Raw genomic sequence first — 18321 nt, forward strand, 5'->3', positions numbered from 1 at the left:
CCCATGTTCCCTGGTAGGCCATCATTGTAAATAAGAATTTGTTCTTAACTGACTTGCCTAGTTAAAAAAAGGTTACAATGTAGTCATTGTCTATATTTGACAGTTGAATGTCTATGTGCTTCTAGGTGGATAGTACTTCTCTATTTAATTTAATCCTCATAAAATGGGTATTTGTGTGCATATATAGGAGGAAGAGACAACTCCCTATCAGAGGATGATAAATACAGTCGTAAAGTTTTGTTTTACAGTAAGGCAGTTCCTCTTCCTCAACATCTGTGAGCGAACAGGTGGACGTCAGGAGTCCATCTTTAAAGAGGGCTGACACCTGCACTTTTGCCTTTTACCAGTGAATGCTGTTTACTCTTTCAAAACGATTTGAACGGTCAATATTCTCCTCACAGTTTTGTTTTCCATTGGTAGCCTAGTAATCCTATTAGTTCTCTGATACCTCTTTAGAGTCTGTGACTTATGTGTGAACCCTACTCTATCTCTCCCATCCCAAATCAACTGTTATTTGGCACGTACAGAGTTTACAGCAGGTAAGACTAACTGACGCAGGTTAGGGGTGATAGACAAATGTTTTCTACTGCCTATTATCACTCAGACATGCACCACTATTGACATGAAAACACACAATAAGAGTTGGAATGATAACCTCTGTGTGAAACAGTACGTTTTTTAAATCAATGGGTTTCATAGATTGGGGTTGCGCTATACAACGTTTCAGTGGTTCTTACATGTAATATCCCTAGGTCCAGTCAAAGTTTCTATGATAATGATCTGATGAAGTGTCAAACTCTGTTTGTATTCTGGATGATAATTCCTCATCCTTCTACTCTATTGTTTTTGATAGAGGGCCTGCCACGGGGTCTACAGCAGTCTACCACAGCAAACCAAACTAAAGACATGCCATGGGTTTCTTCCCCATCCCCCATCTAAATATACACATTTTCATTTAAATACTTGTACTTTTAAATACTTGCATTTTGTACACGATCCCAAAGCACTAAGGATGCCTTTAGCATGCCTTTAGCATGTCCAGGTCCATGTGAGATTTTCCCATTACTCATCTGGAACATTCTAACAGGTACAGTACAAACTGTAATTATTAAGCAATTATCCTGGAAATCACACCCACTATACCAGATTGAGAAAACAATCTGCATTCATTTTTTTAATATACAGTAGGTACCAGTAGATCTTTAACTCACTGCTGTCTATTGCGCATGATTAATGTTTTTCACTCATGAAAGTTGTCCATTTATATTTAAAGTAATAAAATAAATTTCACATATTCATGTAACTGTCAACACCATCGACCCTCCATGTGTGTCTGTATAATCAGCCCCCACACAGTCTGATATGGATTTCTTCCATCTTACGGTTGGCTACTCTTGTGTAACCTCTTGGCCTCCTCTGTGACCCCTGGCTTTCTTTTAGACAGAGTTTCCAATTTGCTCCTTACCCCTTCCTCTTGACACTAACTCTTGGAGATTTGAAGACTGTACAGGGTCTGGATAGATATACGCACTGTAGTGGAGGAGCTTCCATCTCACAGATATGCACACCTTGAAGGGTAAGGGCCAAAGTGAAGTGGTAGGGAGTCAATTGGGACTGGCTGTGTTTCACACAATAGAGTGCAGATTACAATAAAACAAAATTATCAAGAAAAGAGACAGAGATAGACAGTGTCCGTCAACCAGACCTTTATCTGTTTGGAAATTAGCGTCTCTGCGACACGGTCATTTTCTGACCCAGATTCAGCCCAGGGAGGCATACTGTAGCAAGTCAAGATGTGTCACAGAGGCTATCTAACGCCATTATGAAATCCACCATGCCAGGCAGCCTTGAAGGACCTTAAGAAAGGGTTTTATGGTGAAAGGGGCTTATCTAAGGCAACGCTGGAGTATAAGATGCCTGATGGCTGAGATGGGGTGGACATGCTGTTAAAGCTCTGAGCCTCCAGACCATCCGCTCTCATCTTCACCACATCATCCTCTCTTCTTCACCTCCTTTTCCACCCCCTGAACCACCTTTCTACCCCGGCTACTATTCAGCATGGGATCCAATTACAGCATTGAAGAGTAAGTCACAATACTTACTTTGGATACCAAACCTGGACGCTTGATTTGGAGAAATACGGGTTTGTAAAGACAAATATTGCCCTTTCTTTGCTAGAGCAATGGGAGGGATTTTGATGTTGCAGCTTATGGGGATTTTCTTGTTCGGGGGAATAGCTAGGCCTATGTCAGCTCCAGCCTCTTCTGCATGAGACTTCAGGTCTTGTGTGTGCAAGAATGCATGTGGGTGGTGAGCCACAAGTGAAGGCTATGCATGATCCGATAGTGGCATTACAATGGTGTGTAGTCATGTATTTGGACCCTTAATTAACTTTTTCCTGTAAGTGTTATTTCTGAAAAGTAGCTGAAAGACTTGTTTTTCCATGCAGAAATTGGTTAACTTTAGACTTGTTTAAAGATTTCTGGCTTGTGGTTGTTAGATTAGATTGCATTTCAATAATATTGTAGAAGAGTGTGTGGGCTTTTAGTGAAACATGTATTACATAATATAAAGTACATAAACAATATATTGATGGAGGAAAAATAGGAAAAACCCTTGAATGAGTAGGTGTACCAATACCAAGCTTTTGACTGGTATTGTGATTGCCTCCTCAGGGTTGACCACTTCTACACCAAGGACAACAACATGAGACACCACAAGAATCCCCACTATCTGGTAGTGGAGAAAGACAAGCTGGCTGTGATTGACAAGTTATTCCTCGACCCAGCTGCCCCTGCCTCCAAAAACTGGGAGGTGAGTTCTGACTCAAGGATTTCTATCTCTCAAGGATCTCTATCTCTAGTACAATGAGAGCAGTTTATCATTATAAAGAATGGATTAGAAAAATTATACAAGTATGAAATAATAGATTTAAGCAAGTTTGAAACTTTTTTAAATTTGACATTTATTTTTCCAGACTAGGTTTGTTGTGATGAAATATCTATGAACTATTGTCACTGCAACGCACAGATGTGTTAGCCTGGGTACCAGTCTTCTTCTCCTAACATTCCACTCCTTGCCACTTCTCATAATGCTAAACATGTTTGGCATATGGCATGGAGTACAAGGAGTGGAAGGTTAGCAGACAGACTAGAACCCAGGAGTACAAGGAGTGGAAGGTTAGCAGACAGACTAGAACCCAGGCTACTTGTTTGCCCACTGCTGTTAGTGCAATCTTTACATACTTGGTGGACATCCCATATTTGGGCATACTTCCCATAATTCAGTTAACTGAAAACGACATCCTGTTTTTCGAGAAATTAACCTGAACCACAAAACGGAGGTGGCCATTGACGTTACCATAAGCAGGGTTGCTATCAGCCAATGATATTTAGGGGGATGAAACTTGAATGAAGTAAGAGAGAGCATTTGATGGTTGGGTACAGGTTATCAGTTCACACTCTTGCCTGTGCCTGTGGTACATACAGTATCATATACTAAGGCTAATGTTACATTATTAGTATACGTGAGTTGTGTTAGACTAAGAGGAATATTAGTAGACATGAGACCAATGCAGGAGAACATCAAGGTGCTTTACTTTGCAAACAAATTCCTGGAGCCATATGTAGAGGTGGGTTGCTAACTATACTCAGATATTCATGAATTGTAATGTTTAGCGTGAGATAATGTACTAGTTTGTATGCCTTTTTTGTTGATTGAAGAGTCGTTTTTGGGTGGTCTGCAAAAATGGTAATTTCTTGGAAAGAAATGATTGTATTTAGTCTTATCACCCACCCTCCCTCACTAGTACTGATTGTGGGTGGTTTCATGTTTTATGTGTGTTTGCGCTTGTCAGTTAATCACTCAGCCTTATGTTTTACAATATCAGTGTGGTTAAGAAACTAACAGCAGAGAGAAAAAGAGAGTGTGTTTGAACAGAGTTGTGGTTTCATGTCCAAATCATCTTCAAGTATCTGAAATTGATTGTGTATCTTAATAAAGTTACTTTAAGATAATTTGAACATGAATGTGGAAAATTATAATATCGGGGACATAATCAATGTGTCATTTTGTAATTTGCATGAACTTTCCCCTTAAATAGTTATTTCCCTGCAGATCATCACAGGGAGGGATGCAGTGAAGCGTCGACGGAGCGTGTGCAGCTCAGAGGAGGGTAACCGCTCTGAGGACGAGGAACCTGAGGACTTACTTCCTGTTCTCCGAAACCACAGCCAGCTCCTTAATGACCACCACATCGAGAGTGTGAGTTACTGTTAACCTACACCAAAACGAAACAATGTAGCTAATACAGTCAATCCTGGCACGTTTACAGAAATGTTGATGAAGGTGCTTTGTACTTATCAAATAAACCTAATGAAGTAAAGGAAAAGTAAAGCAATCATCTCCCAGCACTATATAAGCTACACAGCCAGCTCATGGGAGGAACGTATTGCTTTGGTTTATTTGATATGTTCAAAGCTAAATATGGGACTTTTTTTGGGGTTCTTCAATTTATACTGAGTTCCGGGCAAATAAAGTGCACATACTCATCTCAACACTACACAGCTTTGACATGTGAATTTAATGGGACATTTTCTCATCATCAATCTCATCCTCTGTTTCTGAAACCCCAGCTAGCCAATCACATGCCAGCAAGGACACAGGGGTATCCATGGAACCTGGTCTACAGTACAGCCATTCATGGCACCAGCCTGAAGACTCTGTACAGGCAAATGGCCCACATCACAGTCCTGTGCTTCTGGTCATCAAAGACATGGAAAAAAAGGTGACATCTCAACAACGTACTGTTCTATTTGATTGACATTTAACGTACTATTACATCCATGTACATTGTTATTACATTATGAATGGGTCATACGATCCCAGTAAAATGCTAATAGGTTTGTTTTCCTCTCTCTCAGGTGTTTGGTGCCTTCTCCTCCCATCCCTTCAGAGTGAGTGACTGTTGCTACGGAACAGGAGAGACTTTTGTCTACAGTTTCGACCCTGCATTCAAGGTAACACTGCATGCTGTTGTGTGCACGGCTTTGTCCAAAATGGCATCCTATTCACTATATAGTCCACTTCTACGTTTGACCAGAGCTTACCTTTGTACTATAGGGAATAGGGTATCAGATACATATATATATAGATACAGCCCCTGTCGTTGTAGTTAATAGGCTGTGGTCAACATCACAGTATCTTTCCCCTGACTTTCCCCTGAGTTAGTCTGACACCTCTCTCTTCACACAGGCCTACAGGTGGAGTGGTGAGAACTCGTACTTCATCAGGGGCCATATGGACTCTCTACAGATTGGTGGAGGAGGGTAAGTGTTCAGAATTTTCCTAAAATACCTAATACCTAAATACCTAATCTAAAAGTAAATCTAGTTAGCTTCCACAAACCCATTGATGTCTACAGATCAGATAGGCTAAACCACATCCCTTGGCTCTGGTCTGATATATGTTTCTCTTGTTGACCTCTAGGGGGCTTTTTGGCCTTTGGCTGGATGCTGATCTGTACCACGGTGCCAGCTACTCCTGTCACACCTTCAACAACCAGCCCCTGTCCACCCAGCAAGACTTCACAGTGCAGGACCTGGAGGTCTGGACTGTACAGTAAACAGAGCGAGACACAGAGAATCAGAAGCGGAAAAGAGAGAAAAAAGCCAGAGCCATGTCTATCTATGGTTTACAACATGGCTTTACTTGTGTCCAGTGAGGTTTAGCCTGTGCTCAAGCTGTTAGAGTACAGTGAGCTTAATTCATATATGAACGGACAAAGCCATTGATCATGTGACACCAGTCATTCCTATGTGAAAACTCAATAGTGCATTTGAAGCCAAGGAAGTCCGTCAAGATGGTGTCTCATGTGGGAGATTTACGTAGGCATAACATGCTTAGTTTGAGCTACTCCAGGATGTGACGCTGCAGAATAGCTCAGTGCTGCCCCCTCTCATTGAGTTTTTCACGTTGAAGGCAGATTGGGGTAAGGCACGCTGCCATTACATACATATGGTATAATAGAAGCAATTATCAGTAGCATTATTTTTTTGTTTGTTATTATTTTATTTACACAAAGATTGCCATCTTCCCATTCACTATAATGGGGATCCTGTGTTCTGCAAATAATGCCTGCAGTACTGTGGTTGGCCTTGAATGAGAGGGGGCAGTCATTCTCCCCTGGGTTTGTCCTGTGTAAAACCTGGTCTCGTGACTTTTAGGCTGGTTTTTAGCTGTGTTTTACCAGCGCGTAACCTATTATACCAGTATTAACCCAGGTTGTATCTGTGTTTTGCCTGGTTAACTGAGGACTGTAAAAACCTTTAGAAATACCTGGAAGTCCATTCACTTGTGGCGTCTAATGGTTTGTACTAAAGGTATGGGTTTAAATCCCATGTTAAATGTTTTCTTACATTTGTAAAAGAGAATAATGAAAAAAAATGTCAAGAACGAAACAGGATATAAGATGTACCAATTGTTTTAATTTGGCATCTTCTTCACATTACTTTGATGTTCTTATTTTCAATGACGGCCTAGGAACAGTGGGTTAACTGCCTTGTTTAGGGGATTCCAACGTTCTAACCACTATTTAAAGAAATGTTATCTAGGGAAGTATTTTGTTTTGTTTGCTTTGTTCTGTTCTATTTGTATTTGTTGAGTTTGTAAGTATGTTTGTTTTTCTGTATGTGTGCTGTACAGTGCTGGCACTGTTAATGGCTCCTTATTAAAATTCTGCATTTCCAGGTGACATAAATGTGCTTTAAACCTGTGTGATTATGTGACTGATTGTTATAAGATCAATAAGCATCATTGCCTGAAATAGTAATACTAATATTCATCTCATCAACAACAATATAAAAGCAAGATTTATAATAACAAAATGATATGACATGTGTTAGATTAACCCAGTAGTTTGAAATATCATACTAGATGCCCAGTCATTTCTGTATGTTGAAATTAATCTAGCAATAGGTAGCCTAAGGCCACCTCAGTAGTCACACATCAGTCATTGTACAAGTATTGATTTTGAAAGAAATTATAAAATGTCACAGCATTGTTTTACATCTTGTTGTACTGTCAAAGAAAGGACGTTTGTTTAATGAAAACGACACCTGCAATCTCAAAAACGAGGTCTACATAGGATACAGCCTAATGTGCTTTCGCAAGAGCTAATGGGTATCCTAATAAAATACAAAATACCTAAATTGAGCACATCTTTATTACTGTAAATAGTAAGGAGGAGTTAGATCAACTAAATTATAGGCTATGACCAGTAAAAGAAATCAAGTTAATCTGTATCTTTCTTTTCCTGGTCTGGCTGCTGCAGAACACGAAAATGGCTTTAAAAAATCCCATCTTTAAATAATTTAGGCATAAACAACAATGCAATATAATCGATGCATTAACGTATACATGTTGAAGATGTGGCAGAAAATAGAAAAGCATATCTGTTCATAAATGACTAAAATGTAAATATTTTATCTCGACTGATTCAGTGAGGGACGTGTTTCACTTCCGCCTTCAGGTGGTCATTAGTGCGTACTGCCAAGTTGGGTAAATGTTTGCTTTCCCCGTCGACTCACCAACGATAAACTAGCTAGCTAGGCTAACGTAACGTTAGCCTAACGTTGGCTAGCTATGTTAGCTGTCAGATAAACGGCGACAATGATGACCACTGACAGTTAATGACAGGTCATTTGAGCTAATCCGTTAACCCCCTTGTTCTATGAACATACTCCATAGCTATGTGGAAACAATATACAGTATTGACCCCCAACAAAATAGTTTTTAGGCAGGTTAGCTTCCAAACTGAAAACAATGCTGATTGTGATGGACGTCCTAGTTGAACCAGCGAGCCCCACCATTTCCTGGTTGTGCCCACATATATGTTGGAAACTGTAAACCACTCAGTAAAGAGCATGTGTCATTAGGTATGCAACTTTAAAGATGTGTGTTAGAGGTCAACCGATTAGTCGGAATGGCAATCGGAAATCGTTATTGTTGGACACCGATTTGGCTGATTTAAAAATATATATATATATTTTTTTTAACACCTTTATTAACGTGTTCACGCTACACGTTCCCCAAGGGCACCACACCCCCCCACCCCCCCGCTCAACTCAAAAGGTGGAGCACAGAATGCAAAAATATTCTTAGAAATATTTAACCTCCACACATTAACAAGTCCAATAGCTCAAATGAAAGATAAACACCTTGTTCATCTATCCAGCGAGTCAGATTTCTAAAATGTTTTATGGCGAAAACATAGCACATATGTATGTCAAACCACCACAAAGACACAGACGATATGTAGCCATTTTGTCGAACAAAAGATGCAATCACAAACGCAGGATTAAAAGAAAAAATATTCACTAACCTTTTGAATATCTTCATCAGATGACAGTAATAGGACATGTAACACAGTACATTTATGTTTTTTTTTAATAATATGCCATTTATAGCCATAAATCTCCATTTACATTGACGCCATGTTCAGAAAATCCTCAAAAATGTCCGGAGAAATTATAGATAGCTCCGCCAGATAATGCCAGATAAGAGCAATACACATCATAAACTTTGACTAAATATACATGTTCTACATATAGTTAGAAAGATACACTGCTTCTTAATGCAACTTCTTTGTCACATTTCTTTTTAACGTTACAGAAATCGTTCACTATTCAATAATCTGAGGCGGCGCTCAGACGTAAGCAATATTTCTCCGCTATGTTGGAGTCAACAGAAATACAAAATTACAACATAAATATTCCCTTATCTTTGATGGTCTTCAATCAGAATGTAGTGGAAGGAGTCATACTTACCCAATACATCGTTTTGTTTCAGTTCGTGTGTAGTTATAGTAGCATAGGCTACCCGTGTCAGCTGAAATGCATCCAAAATGACTTCTGGTCCCGAACAGTTGCGCATCAAAACTTCAAAATTACATATTATATGTTGACTAAACTGGTCAACCTAAGTGCAGAATCAAGCTTTAGGATGTTATAAACGTACAAAACAATTGGCGATTCCACCGGACAAAAGCAATTATTCTCAGACCATCTGGAACGGATGGATGACTGTGTACAATTCGCGCTCGAACGCGCACGTATTTTCTCGCGACACCCACTATTTTGCCTGCCAAAGGGTCAAAGCTCGCGGGATTTGCGCAATTAAACACTCTACTGATAGAGGACATCTCGTGGAAGACATAGAAAGTGTTTCCAGATCCATAGCTGGTTGGGAAGGGTGGGGGCGATGACGTCAAAGTTGCCCCAACTTTCTGGATGCCAAAACTAGTTTGGGAGATTGCCTGCCCTGTGAGTTCTGCTATACTTACAGACATAATTCAAACGGTTTTAGAAGCTTTAGAGTGTTTTTTATCCAATAATTATTATATGCATATATTAGCAATTTTGGACAGATTTTTTTTCAGTTTACTATGGGCACGCAATTCATCCAAAGGGGGCAGTATTGTCCCGAGCCTTAACAGGTTGCTGTAGAAGTACACCTTGGAAATGTATGTTTGAGAAATCCTATGACACTTCTCTGAATCATACTAGTCACCTTAAACGAGGCAAGTCAGTTAAGAACACATTCTTATTTTCAATGATGGCCTAGGAACGGTGGGTTAACTGCCTTGTTCAGGGCCAGATCGACAGATTTTTACCTTGTCAGCTCTGGGATTCAATCTTGCAACCTTACGGTTAACTAGTCCAACGCTCTAACCACCTGATTACATTGCACTCCACGAGGAGCCTACCTGTTACACGAATGCAGTAAGAAGCCAAGGTAAGTTGCTAGCTTGCATCAAACCTACCTTATAAAAAACAATCAATCAATCATAATCACTAGTTAACTACACATGGTTGATGATATTATTAGTTTATCTATTGTGTCCTGCGTTGCATATAATCGATGCGGTGTGTATTCGCGAAAAAGGACTGTCATTGCTCCAATGTGTACCTAACCATGAACATCAATGCCTTTCTTAAAATCAATACACAAGTATATATTTTAAAACCTGCATATTTAGTTAATATTGCTTGCTAACATGACTCGTTGCGAACTGTGTGACCTGGCTTGTTGCGAACTGTGTGAAGACTATTTCTTTCTAACAAAGACGGCCAACTTCGCCAAACGGGGGATGATTTAACAAAAGTGCACTTGCGAAAAAAACACAATCGTTGCACATCTGTACCTAACCATAAACATCAATGCCTTTCTTAAAATCAAAACACAGAAGTATATATTTTTAAACCTGCATATTTAGCTAAAATAAATCCAGGTTAGCAGGCAATATTAACCAGGTGAAATTGTGTCACTTCTCTTGCGTTCATTGCACCAGAGTCAATGTATATGCAACTGTTTGGGCCGCCTAATTTGCCAGAATTTTACATAATGACATAACATTGAAGGTTGTGCAATGTAACAGGAATATTTAGACTTATGGATGCCACCTGTTCGATAAAATACTTAACAGTTCCGTATTTCACTGAAAGAATATACAGTCTTGTTTTCAAAATGATAGTTTCCGGATTCGACCATATTAATGTCCTAAGGCTTGTATTTCTGTGTGTTATTATGTTATAATTAAGTCTATGATTTGAAAGATCAGTCTGACTGAGCGGTGGTAGGCAGCAGCAGGCTCGTAAGCATTCATTCAAACAGCACTTTCGTGCGTTTGCCAGCAGCTCTTCACATTGCTTCAAGCATTGAGCTGTTTATGACTTCAAGCCTATCAACTCCCGGGATTAGGCTGGTGTAACCGATGTGAAATGGCTAGCTAGTTAGCGGGGTGCGTGCTAATAGCGTTTCAATCGGAGACGTCACTCGCTGAGACCTTGAAGTAGTTGTTCCCCTTGCTCTAGCGATGGGTAAAGCTGCTTCGAGGGTGGCTGTTGTCGACGTGTTCCTGGTTCGAGCCCAGGTAGGGGCGAGTAGAGGGACCGAAGCTATACTGTTCTACTGGCAATACTAAAGTGCCTATAAGAACATCCAATAGTCAAAGTTGTCCTAGAATTTCTATAGTAACTACAACCTATAACTTCTTACCTGGGAATATTGAAGACTCATGTTAAAAGGAACCACCAGCTTTCATATGTTCTCATGTTCTGAGCAAGGAACTTAAACGTTAGCTTTTTTTTTTACATGGCACATATTGCACTTTTACTTTATTCTCCAACACTTTGTTTTTGCATTATTTAAACCAAATTGAACATTTTTCATTATTTATTTGAGGCTAAATTGATTTTATTGATGTTTTTATGTTTTAACTTATAAGTTAAAATAAGTGTTCATTCAGTATTGTTGTAATTGTCATTATTACAAATAAATGAAAGAAAAAATAAATTGTCTGATTACTCGGTATCGGCTTTTTTTGGTCCTCCAATAATCGTTATCGGTTTTGAAAAATCATAATCGGTCGACCTCTAGAGTGTGTGTCACGGCTGATTTCCTCCTCTTCATCTGAAGAGGAGGTGTAGTAGCAGGGATCGGACCAAAATGCAGCGTGGTAAGTGTCCATAGTAGATTTGAATGAAAAACCGAAACCGTATAAAACAATAAACTAACCGTGAAAAACCGAAACAGTGCCGTGTGGTGAAACAAACACAGACACGGAAACAATCACCCACCAAGTACCCACAGAATATGGCTGCCAAAATATGGTTCCCAATCAGAGACAACGATAGACAGCTGCCTCTAATTGAGAACCAATCTAGGCAACCATAGACATACAATATACCGAGAAGGGAAACAGCCCTATAAACATACAAAAAAACGCTAGACAAGACAAAAACACATACATCACCCATGTCACACCCTGACCTAACCAAAATAACAAGGAAAACAAAGAATACTAAGGTCAGGGTGTGACAGTGTGTGTGTGTGTTTTAACTGATTATCCTGCTGTGTCTGTGATCAGTAGAGAAGATGGTAGAGATAGGGATGGAGATCCTTCAGAAGAACAATGTCTTAGACCTCAGCGATGTTAGGTGTGACCACAACATTCTCTCCAGTTAATGTCACACGATTCAAATGAAGGAGCGTTTTTCAATCTTCAGATGTTATTAGGGCTGTGACTATACCAGTATTGTGTTTTCCATGGCAAAAAAAAATTAAATACAAGCAGACAACTCTTCGGTTCTTTAAAAACCTGCTGTATGCAAAGTATTGTGTGATTGAGCCTGAAAAATGAACAAATGTGACTAGATGACAACATAATGATATCTTTCCAACATTAGCGCTGTTTTTCAAAATAAGTTAAATCCATGTTGCGTTTTTATTTATTTGCCACGATACTGATGAGTGTTGCAATACTGGTATCGTCCCGGCACTTTTATTAACAAGTGACTCCAATTGTATAGGCTAAATGTTTGCTATGCATGCATATTTAATTGGTTTGGCTTAATACAATTAAATACAACAGCAAATCACATTCAGTAGTCTGTAGAATTTAGCATTTTGAACATGCTGCTGTTGTCACAGCAGATCATGCAGAGACAAAATGAAAAGAAACATTGCCTGCTTCTGTCTACAAGTTTGGCTTCCACTGGCCCCCATTCTGTTCTGTCTCTCACCCGCATCACCATGTGTTGGCACCTGCCAGTCAAATGGGCTTCGTGTCCCGCCTCTTCTACAGACCCAACTCCTATTGGTTTGTCATGGTAAGTCTCTTTCAATTGGCCATTGTAATACAGTAGCTGTCAGAATTTGTGTGATAAATGTTTCACTATTCCCCCCACATTGTCTGTTCTGTGGTAATATTATCCACCTATTGAGTTCAGTGTTCGTACTATACCACAGTCGGGATAGAACAACAATTTCCCTTGCCTTGCTGCCTTGACAGCACATGGACACCAACACATCAACTCCACTCATTTAGACTTGTCGGAGTAGCTTGTTAGCATTGTGTTTGGGAAAGAGTGCTTTTTTAAACATATACATGTAGTTAGACAGTCTAGATTGGCAGATGATGAACAGCTCCATTGTTCCTGTTGCAGCAGCTCTTTTATTTCACTCTGGCTGTTGTGTTGTTGTCATCTGTTAAGAGCCAGTCAGCCAACACTAATCTCTCACTGCATTATCACTGCCAGCTTTCATGGTCGATTAACTCCATGTGGAGACTACTGTACTGGGGAAATCTGTTGGGATGAAGTAAGATGACTAAAGACCCAAATACACCGGACTAAGAAACCTATTTTTACCTGTGTCTGCCTTTGGTGTGTATATGGGTCTTCCCAGGTTAAAGGATGGCCATCTATACACTATGTCAGGGACACTCACCCATATCAGTCTATTCCCATCAGGTTGGTCTCACCTCATGCAAGAGCCTTTGTTTTTCTACCTTTAGATACACTACATGAGCGTGACAATGGACTGGAAATTCAGACATCAAAAAGCCATGAAGAAGCCATGCATTGTAATTGATTTATTATTGTACTATGTGTGTTTGTCTACTTCAGGCGGACCAGTTGATTCAACAGCTGAACTCTTAAGGGAGAGACCAACTGAGTGGTGGGTTGCAGTCTGGGCTGGTCCAGTGAGAAACGGGGTTACCTTACTAGTAGTGAAGTGAGCAGGTCAGGACTGGTCTGGTCTCCCTCCGTGGTTCTCTGTGTGAGTGTACTATACTCCCTAGCAGGTGTAACGGCTTTCTTCTGTTGAAGGAGGAGCGGACCAAAATGCAGCGTGGTACTTTAGACATATTTATTGAAGAACGAAAAAACACGAACAATACAAAAACAACAAATGGAAACGTGAAAACCTAAACAGTCCCATCTGGTGAAGACACAGAGACAGGAACAAACACCCACGAAATACTCAAAGAATATGGCAACCTAAATATGGTTCCCAATCAGAGACAACGATAATCACCTGACTCTGATTGAGAACCGCCTCAGGCAGCCATAGACTATGCTATACACCCCACACAACCCCAAGACGAAACACACCACAAATAAACCCATGTCACACCCTGGCCTGACCCAATAAATGAAGATAAACATAATAAATATAGACCAGGGCGTGACAGAACCCCCCCCTAAGGTGCAGACTCCCGGACGCACATCAAAACAATAGGGAGGGTCCGGGTGGGCGTCTGTCCATGGTGGCGGCTCCGGCTCCGGCGCGGGACCCCACTCTATCAATGTCTTAGTCCCCCTTCCTCGCGTCCTAGGATAGTCCACCCTTGCCGCCGACCATGGCCTAGTCGTCCTCACCCGGAACCCCACTGGGCTGAGGGTCAGCTCGGGACTGAGGGGCAGCTCGGGACTGAGGGGCAGCTCGGGACAGAGGGGCAGCTCGGGACAGAGGCAGCTCGGGACTGAGGGGCAGCTCGGGACTGAGAGAAAGCTCAGCAAGGTAGTTGAATCCGGCAGATCCTGGCTGGCTGGCAGTTCTGGCAGATCCTGGCTGACTGGCAGATCTGGAAGAGTCTGGTTGACTGGCAGATCTGGAAGAGTCTGGATGACTGGCAGATCTGGAAGATTCTGGTTGACTGGCAGATCTGGAAGAGTCTGGTTGACTAGCAGATCTGGAAGAGTCTGGTTGACTGGCAGATCTGGAAGAGTCTGGTTGACTGGCAGATCTGGAAGAGTCTGGCTGACTGGCAGATCTGGAAGAGTCTGGCTGACTGGCGGATCCTGGTAGACTGATGGCTCTGGCTGCTCCACGCTGACTGGCAGCTCTGGCTGCTTCACGCTGACTGGCGGCTCTGGCTGCTCCATGCTGACTGGCGGCTCTGGCTGCTCCATGCTGACTGGCGGCTCTGGCTGCTCCATGCAGATTGGCAGCTCTGGCTGCTCCTCGCAGACTGGTAGTTCCATGCAGACTGGCAGCTCCTTGCAGACTGACAGCTCCTTGCAGACTGATAGCTCCTTGCAGACTGACAGCTCCTTGCAGACAGACAGCTCCTTGCAGACAGACAGCTCCTTGCAGACTGACAGCTCCATGCAGACTGACAGCTCTGGCTGCTCCATGTAGACTGACAGCTCTGACTGCTCCATGCAGACTGACAGCTCGGGCTGCGCTAAACAGGCGGGAGACTCCAGCAGCGCTGTAGAGGACGAAGGCTCTGGCTGCGCTGAACAGGCGGGAGACTCCGGCAGCACAGGAGAGGAGAAAGGCTCGGGCAGCGCTGAACAGGCGAGAGACTCCGGCAGCGCAGGAGAGGAGAAAGGCTCCGGCAGCGCTGAACAGGCAGGAGGCTCCGGTAGCGCTGGAGAGGCGAGGCGCACTGTAGGCCTGATGCGTGGTGCTGGCACTGGTGGTACTGGGCCGAGGACACGCACAGGAAGCCTGGTGCGGGGAGCTGCCACCGGAGGGCTGGGGTGTGGAGGTGGTACTGGGTAGACCGGACCGTGCAGGCGCACTGGAGCTCTTGAACACCGAGCCTGCCCAACCTTACCTGGTTGAATACTCCCGGTCGCTCTGCCAGTGCGGCAAGGTGGAATAGCCCGCACTGTACTATGCAGGCGAACCGGGGACACCGAGCGTAAGGCTGGTGCCATGTAAGCTGGCCCAAGGAGACGCACTGGAGACCAGATGCGTAGAGCCGGCTTCATGGCATTTGGCTCGACGCTCAATCTAGCCAGGCCAATACGCGGAGCTGGAATAGAACGCACCGGGCTATGCACCCGCACTGGAGACACCGTGCGCTTCACAGCATAACACGGTGCCTGCCCGGTCTCCTTAGCCCCCCGGTAAGCACAGGAAGTTTGCGCAGGTCTCCTACCTGGCGTAGCCATACTCCCTGTGAGCCCCCTTCCAAGAAATATTTGGGGCTGACTCTCGGGCTTCCAACCGCGTCGCCGTGCTGCCTCTTCATACCAGCGCCTCTCAGCTCTCGTTGCCTCCAGTTCTTCTTTGGGACGGCGATATTCTCCAGGCTGATCCCAGGGTCCTTCTCCAAACAATTCATCCTCCCATGTCCATTCCTCCTTTCGCTGCACCTGCTGCCTGTTACCACGCCGCTTGGTCCTGTTGTGGTGGGTGTTTCTGTAACGGCTTTCTTCTGTTGAAGGAGGAGCGGACCAAAATGCAGCGTGGTACTTTTTAGACATATTTATTGAAGAACGAAAAAACACGAACAATACAAAAACAACAAACGGAAACGTGAAAACCTAAACAGTCCAATCTGGTGAAGACACAGAGACAGGAACAAACACCCACGAAATACTCAAAGAATATGGCAACCTAAATATGGTTCCCAATCAGAGACAACGATAATCACCTGACTCTGATTGAGAACCGCCTCAGGCAGCCATAGACTATGCTATACACCCCACACAACCCCAAGACAAAACACACCACAAATAAACCCATGTCACACCCTGGCCTGACCCAATAAATGAAGATAAACATAATAAATATAGACCAGGGCGTGACAGCAGGTTACAGTGAGACTAGTGATGATGGTACAAATCAACTCAACTGAGGTTTTTAATTCTCATATCAAGCTGAACAGCCAAATCAGAAATTAAGCCAAATATTTCTTCCTTCTAATTTTAAAGACTTTTGTGAAAATTACCAATAGTTACGCTTTATTTTTTACCACAGTATATGAAATAGTAATGACTGGAATGATTTTGGGATCATTTTTCCCTTGGTAAAGAAAGATATCAAAAGTGATACAAATATACACTGCTCAAAAAAATAAAGGGAACACTAAAATAACACATCCTAGATCTGAATGAATGAAATATTCTTATTAAATACTTTTTTCTTTAGATAGTTGAATGTGCTGACAACAAAATCACACAAGAATTATCAATGGAAATCAAATTTATCAACCCATGGAGGTCTGGATTTGGAGTCACACTCAAAATGAAAGTGGAAAACCACACTACAGGCTGATCCAACTTTAATGTAATGTCCTTAAAACAAGTCAAAATTAGGCTCAGTAGTGTGTGTGGCCTCCACGTGCCTGTATGACTTACAACTCCTGGGCATGCTCCTGATCAGCCAACTCCTGGACAGTCTGTGGTGCAACGTGGCGTTGTGGTGGATGGAGCGAGACATGATGTCCCAGATGTGCTCAATTGGATTCAGGTCTGGGGAACAGGCGGGCCAGTCCATAGCATCAATGCCTTCCTCTTGCAGGAACTGCTGACACACTCCAGCCACATGAGGTCTAGCATTGTCTTGCATTAGGAGGAACCCAGGGCCAACCGCACCAGCATATGGTCTCACAAGGGGTCTGAGGATCTCATCTCGGTACCTAATGGCAGTCAGGCTACCTCTGGCGAGCACATGGAGGGCTGTGCGGCCCCCCAAAGAAATGCCACCCCACACCATGACTGACCCACCGCCAAACCGGTCATGCTGGAGGATGTTGCAGGCAGCAGAATGTTCTCCACAGCGTCTCTAGTCTCTGTCACGTCTGTCACGTGCTCAGTGTGAACCTGCTTTCATCTGTGAAGAGCACAGGGCGCCAGTGGTGAATTTGCCAATCTTGGTGTTCTCTGGCAAATACCAAACGTCCTGCACGGTGTTGGGCTGTAAGCACAACCCCCACCTGTGGACATTGGGCCCTTATACCACCCTCATGGAGTCTGTTTCTGACCATTTAAGCAGACACATGCACATTTGTGGCCTGCTGGGGGTCATTTTGCAGGGCTCTGGCAGTGCTCCTCCTTGCACACAGGCAGAGGTAGCGGTCCTGCTGCTGGGTTGTTGCCCTCCTACGGCCTCCTCCACGTCTCCTGATGTACTGGCCTGTCTCCTGGTAGCGCCTCCATGCTCTGGACAGTACGCTGACAGACACAGCAAACCTTCTTGCCACAGCTCGCATTGATGTTCCATCCTGGATGAGCTGCACTATCTGAGCCACTTGTGTGGGTTGTAGACCGTCTCATGCTACCACTAGAGTGAAAGCACCGCCAGCATTCAAAAGTGACCACAACATCAGCCAGGAAGCATAGGAACTGAGAAGAACCACTCCTTTATTGGGGGTGTCTTGCTAATTGCCTATAATTTCCACCTGTTGTCTATTCCATTTGCACAACAGCATGTGAATTGTATTGTCAATCAGTGTTGCTTCCTAAGTGGACAGTTTGATTTCACAGAAGTGTGATTGACTTGGAGTTACATTGTGTTGTTTAAGTGTTCCCCTTGTTTTTTTGATCAGTGTACATGTGTGTGCATAGGCTCCAGTATTAATGTAAAGAACGATTAGTAAGACATTCTTAAGTGATCATAACCAGGAGACCTGAGAATGGTAAGTGAATGGGATGTATTGGGACTGGGAAACATACTGTAAGTGTCATTGCAGGATACCTTCGATAAAGATGAGTAATGCATGTGCATTGTGCCACTGGC

The 18321-nt window shown here is 42.8% G+C and overlaps 1 protein-coding gene across 1 annotated transcript; it reads left to right on the plus strand.

Moving 5' to 3' along the window:
- Positions 1-3425: 3425 nt before the first annotated feature.
- LOC135523082 (nuclear receptor coactivator 7-like) lies at positions 3426-6823 on the plus strand. The gene is given in 7 exon segments (XM_064949809.1): positions 3426-3631; positions 4117-4263; positions 4635-4743; positions 4746-4786; positions 4923-5018; positions 5254-5327; positions 5488-6823. Coding segments are annotated over 7 exon segments (672 nt in total). The 5' UTR covers positions 3426-3562; the 3' UTR covers positions 5624-6823.
- Positions 6824-18321: the final 11498 nt, after the last annotated feature.

This window comes from Oncorhynchus masou, chromosome 30, assembly GCF_036934945.1.
Source record: "Oncorhynchus masou masou isolate Uvic2021 chromosome 30, UVic_Omas_1.1, whole genome shotgun sequence".
Lineage (NCBI taxonomy): Eukaryota > Metazoa > Chordata > Actinopteri > Salmoniformes > Salmonidae > Oncorhynchus > Oncorhynchus masou.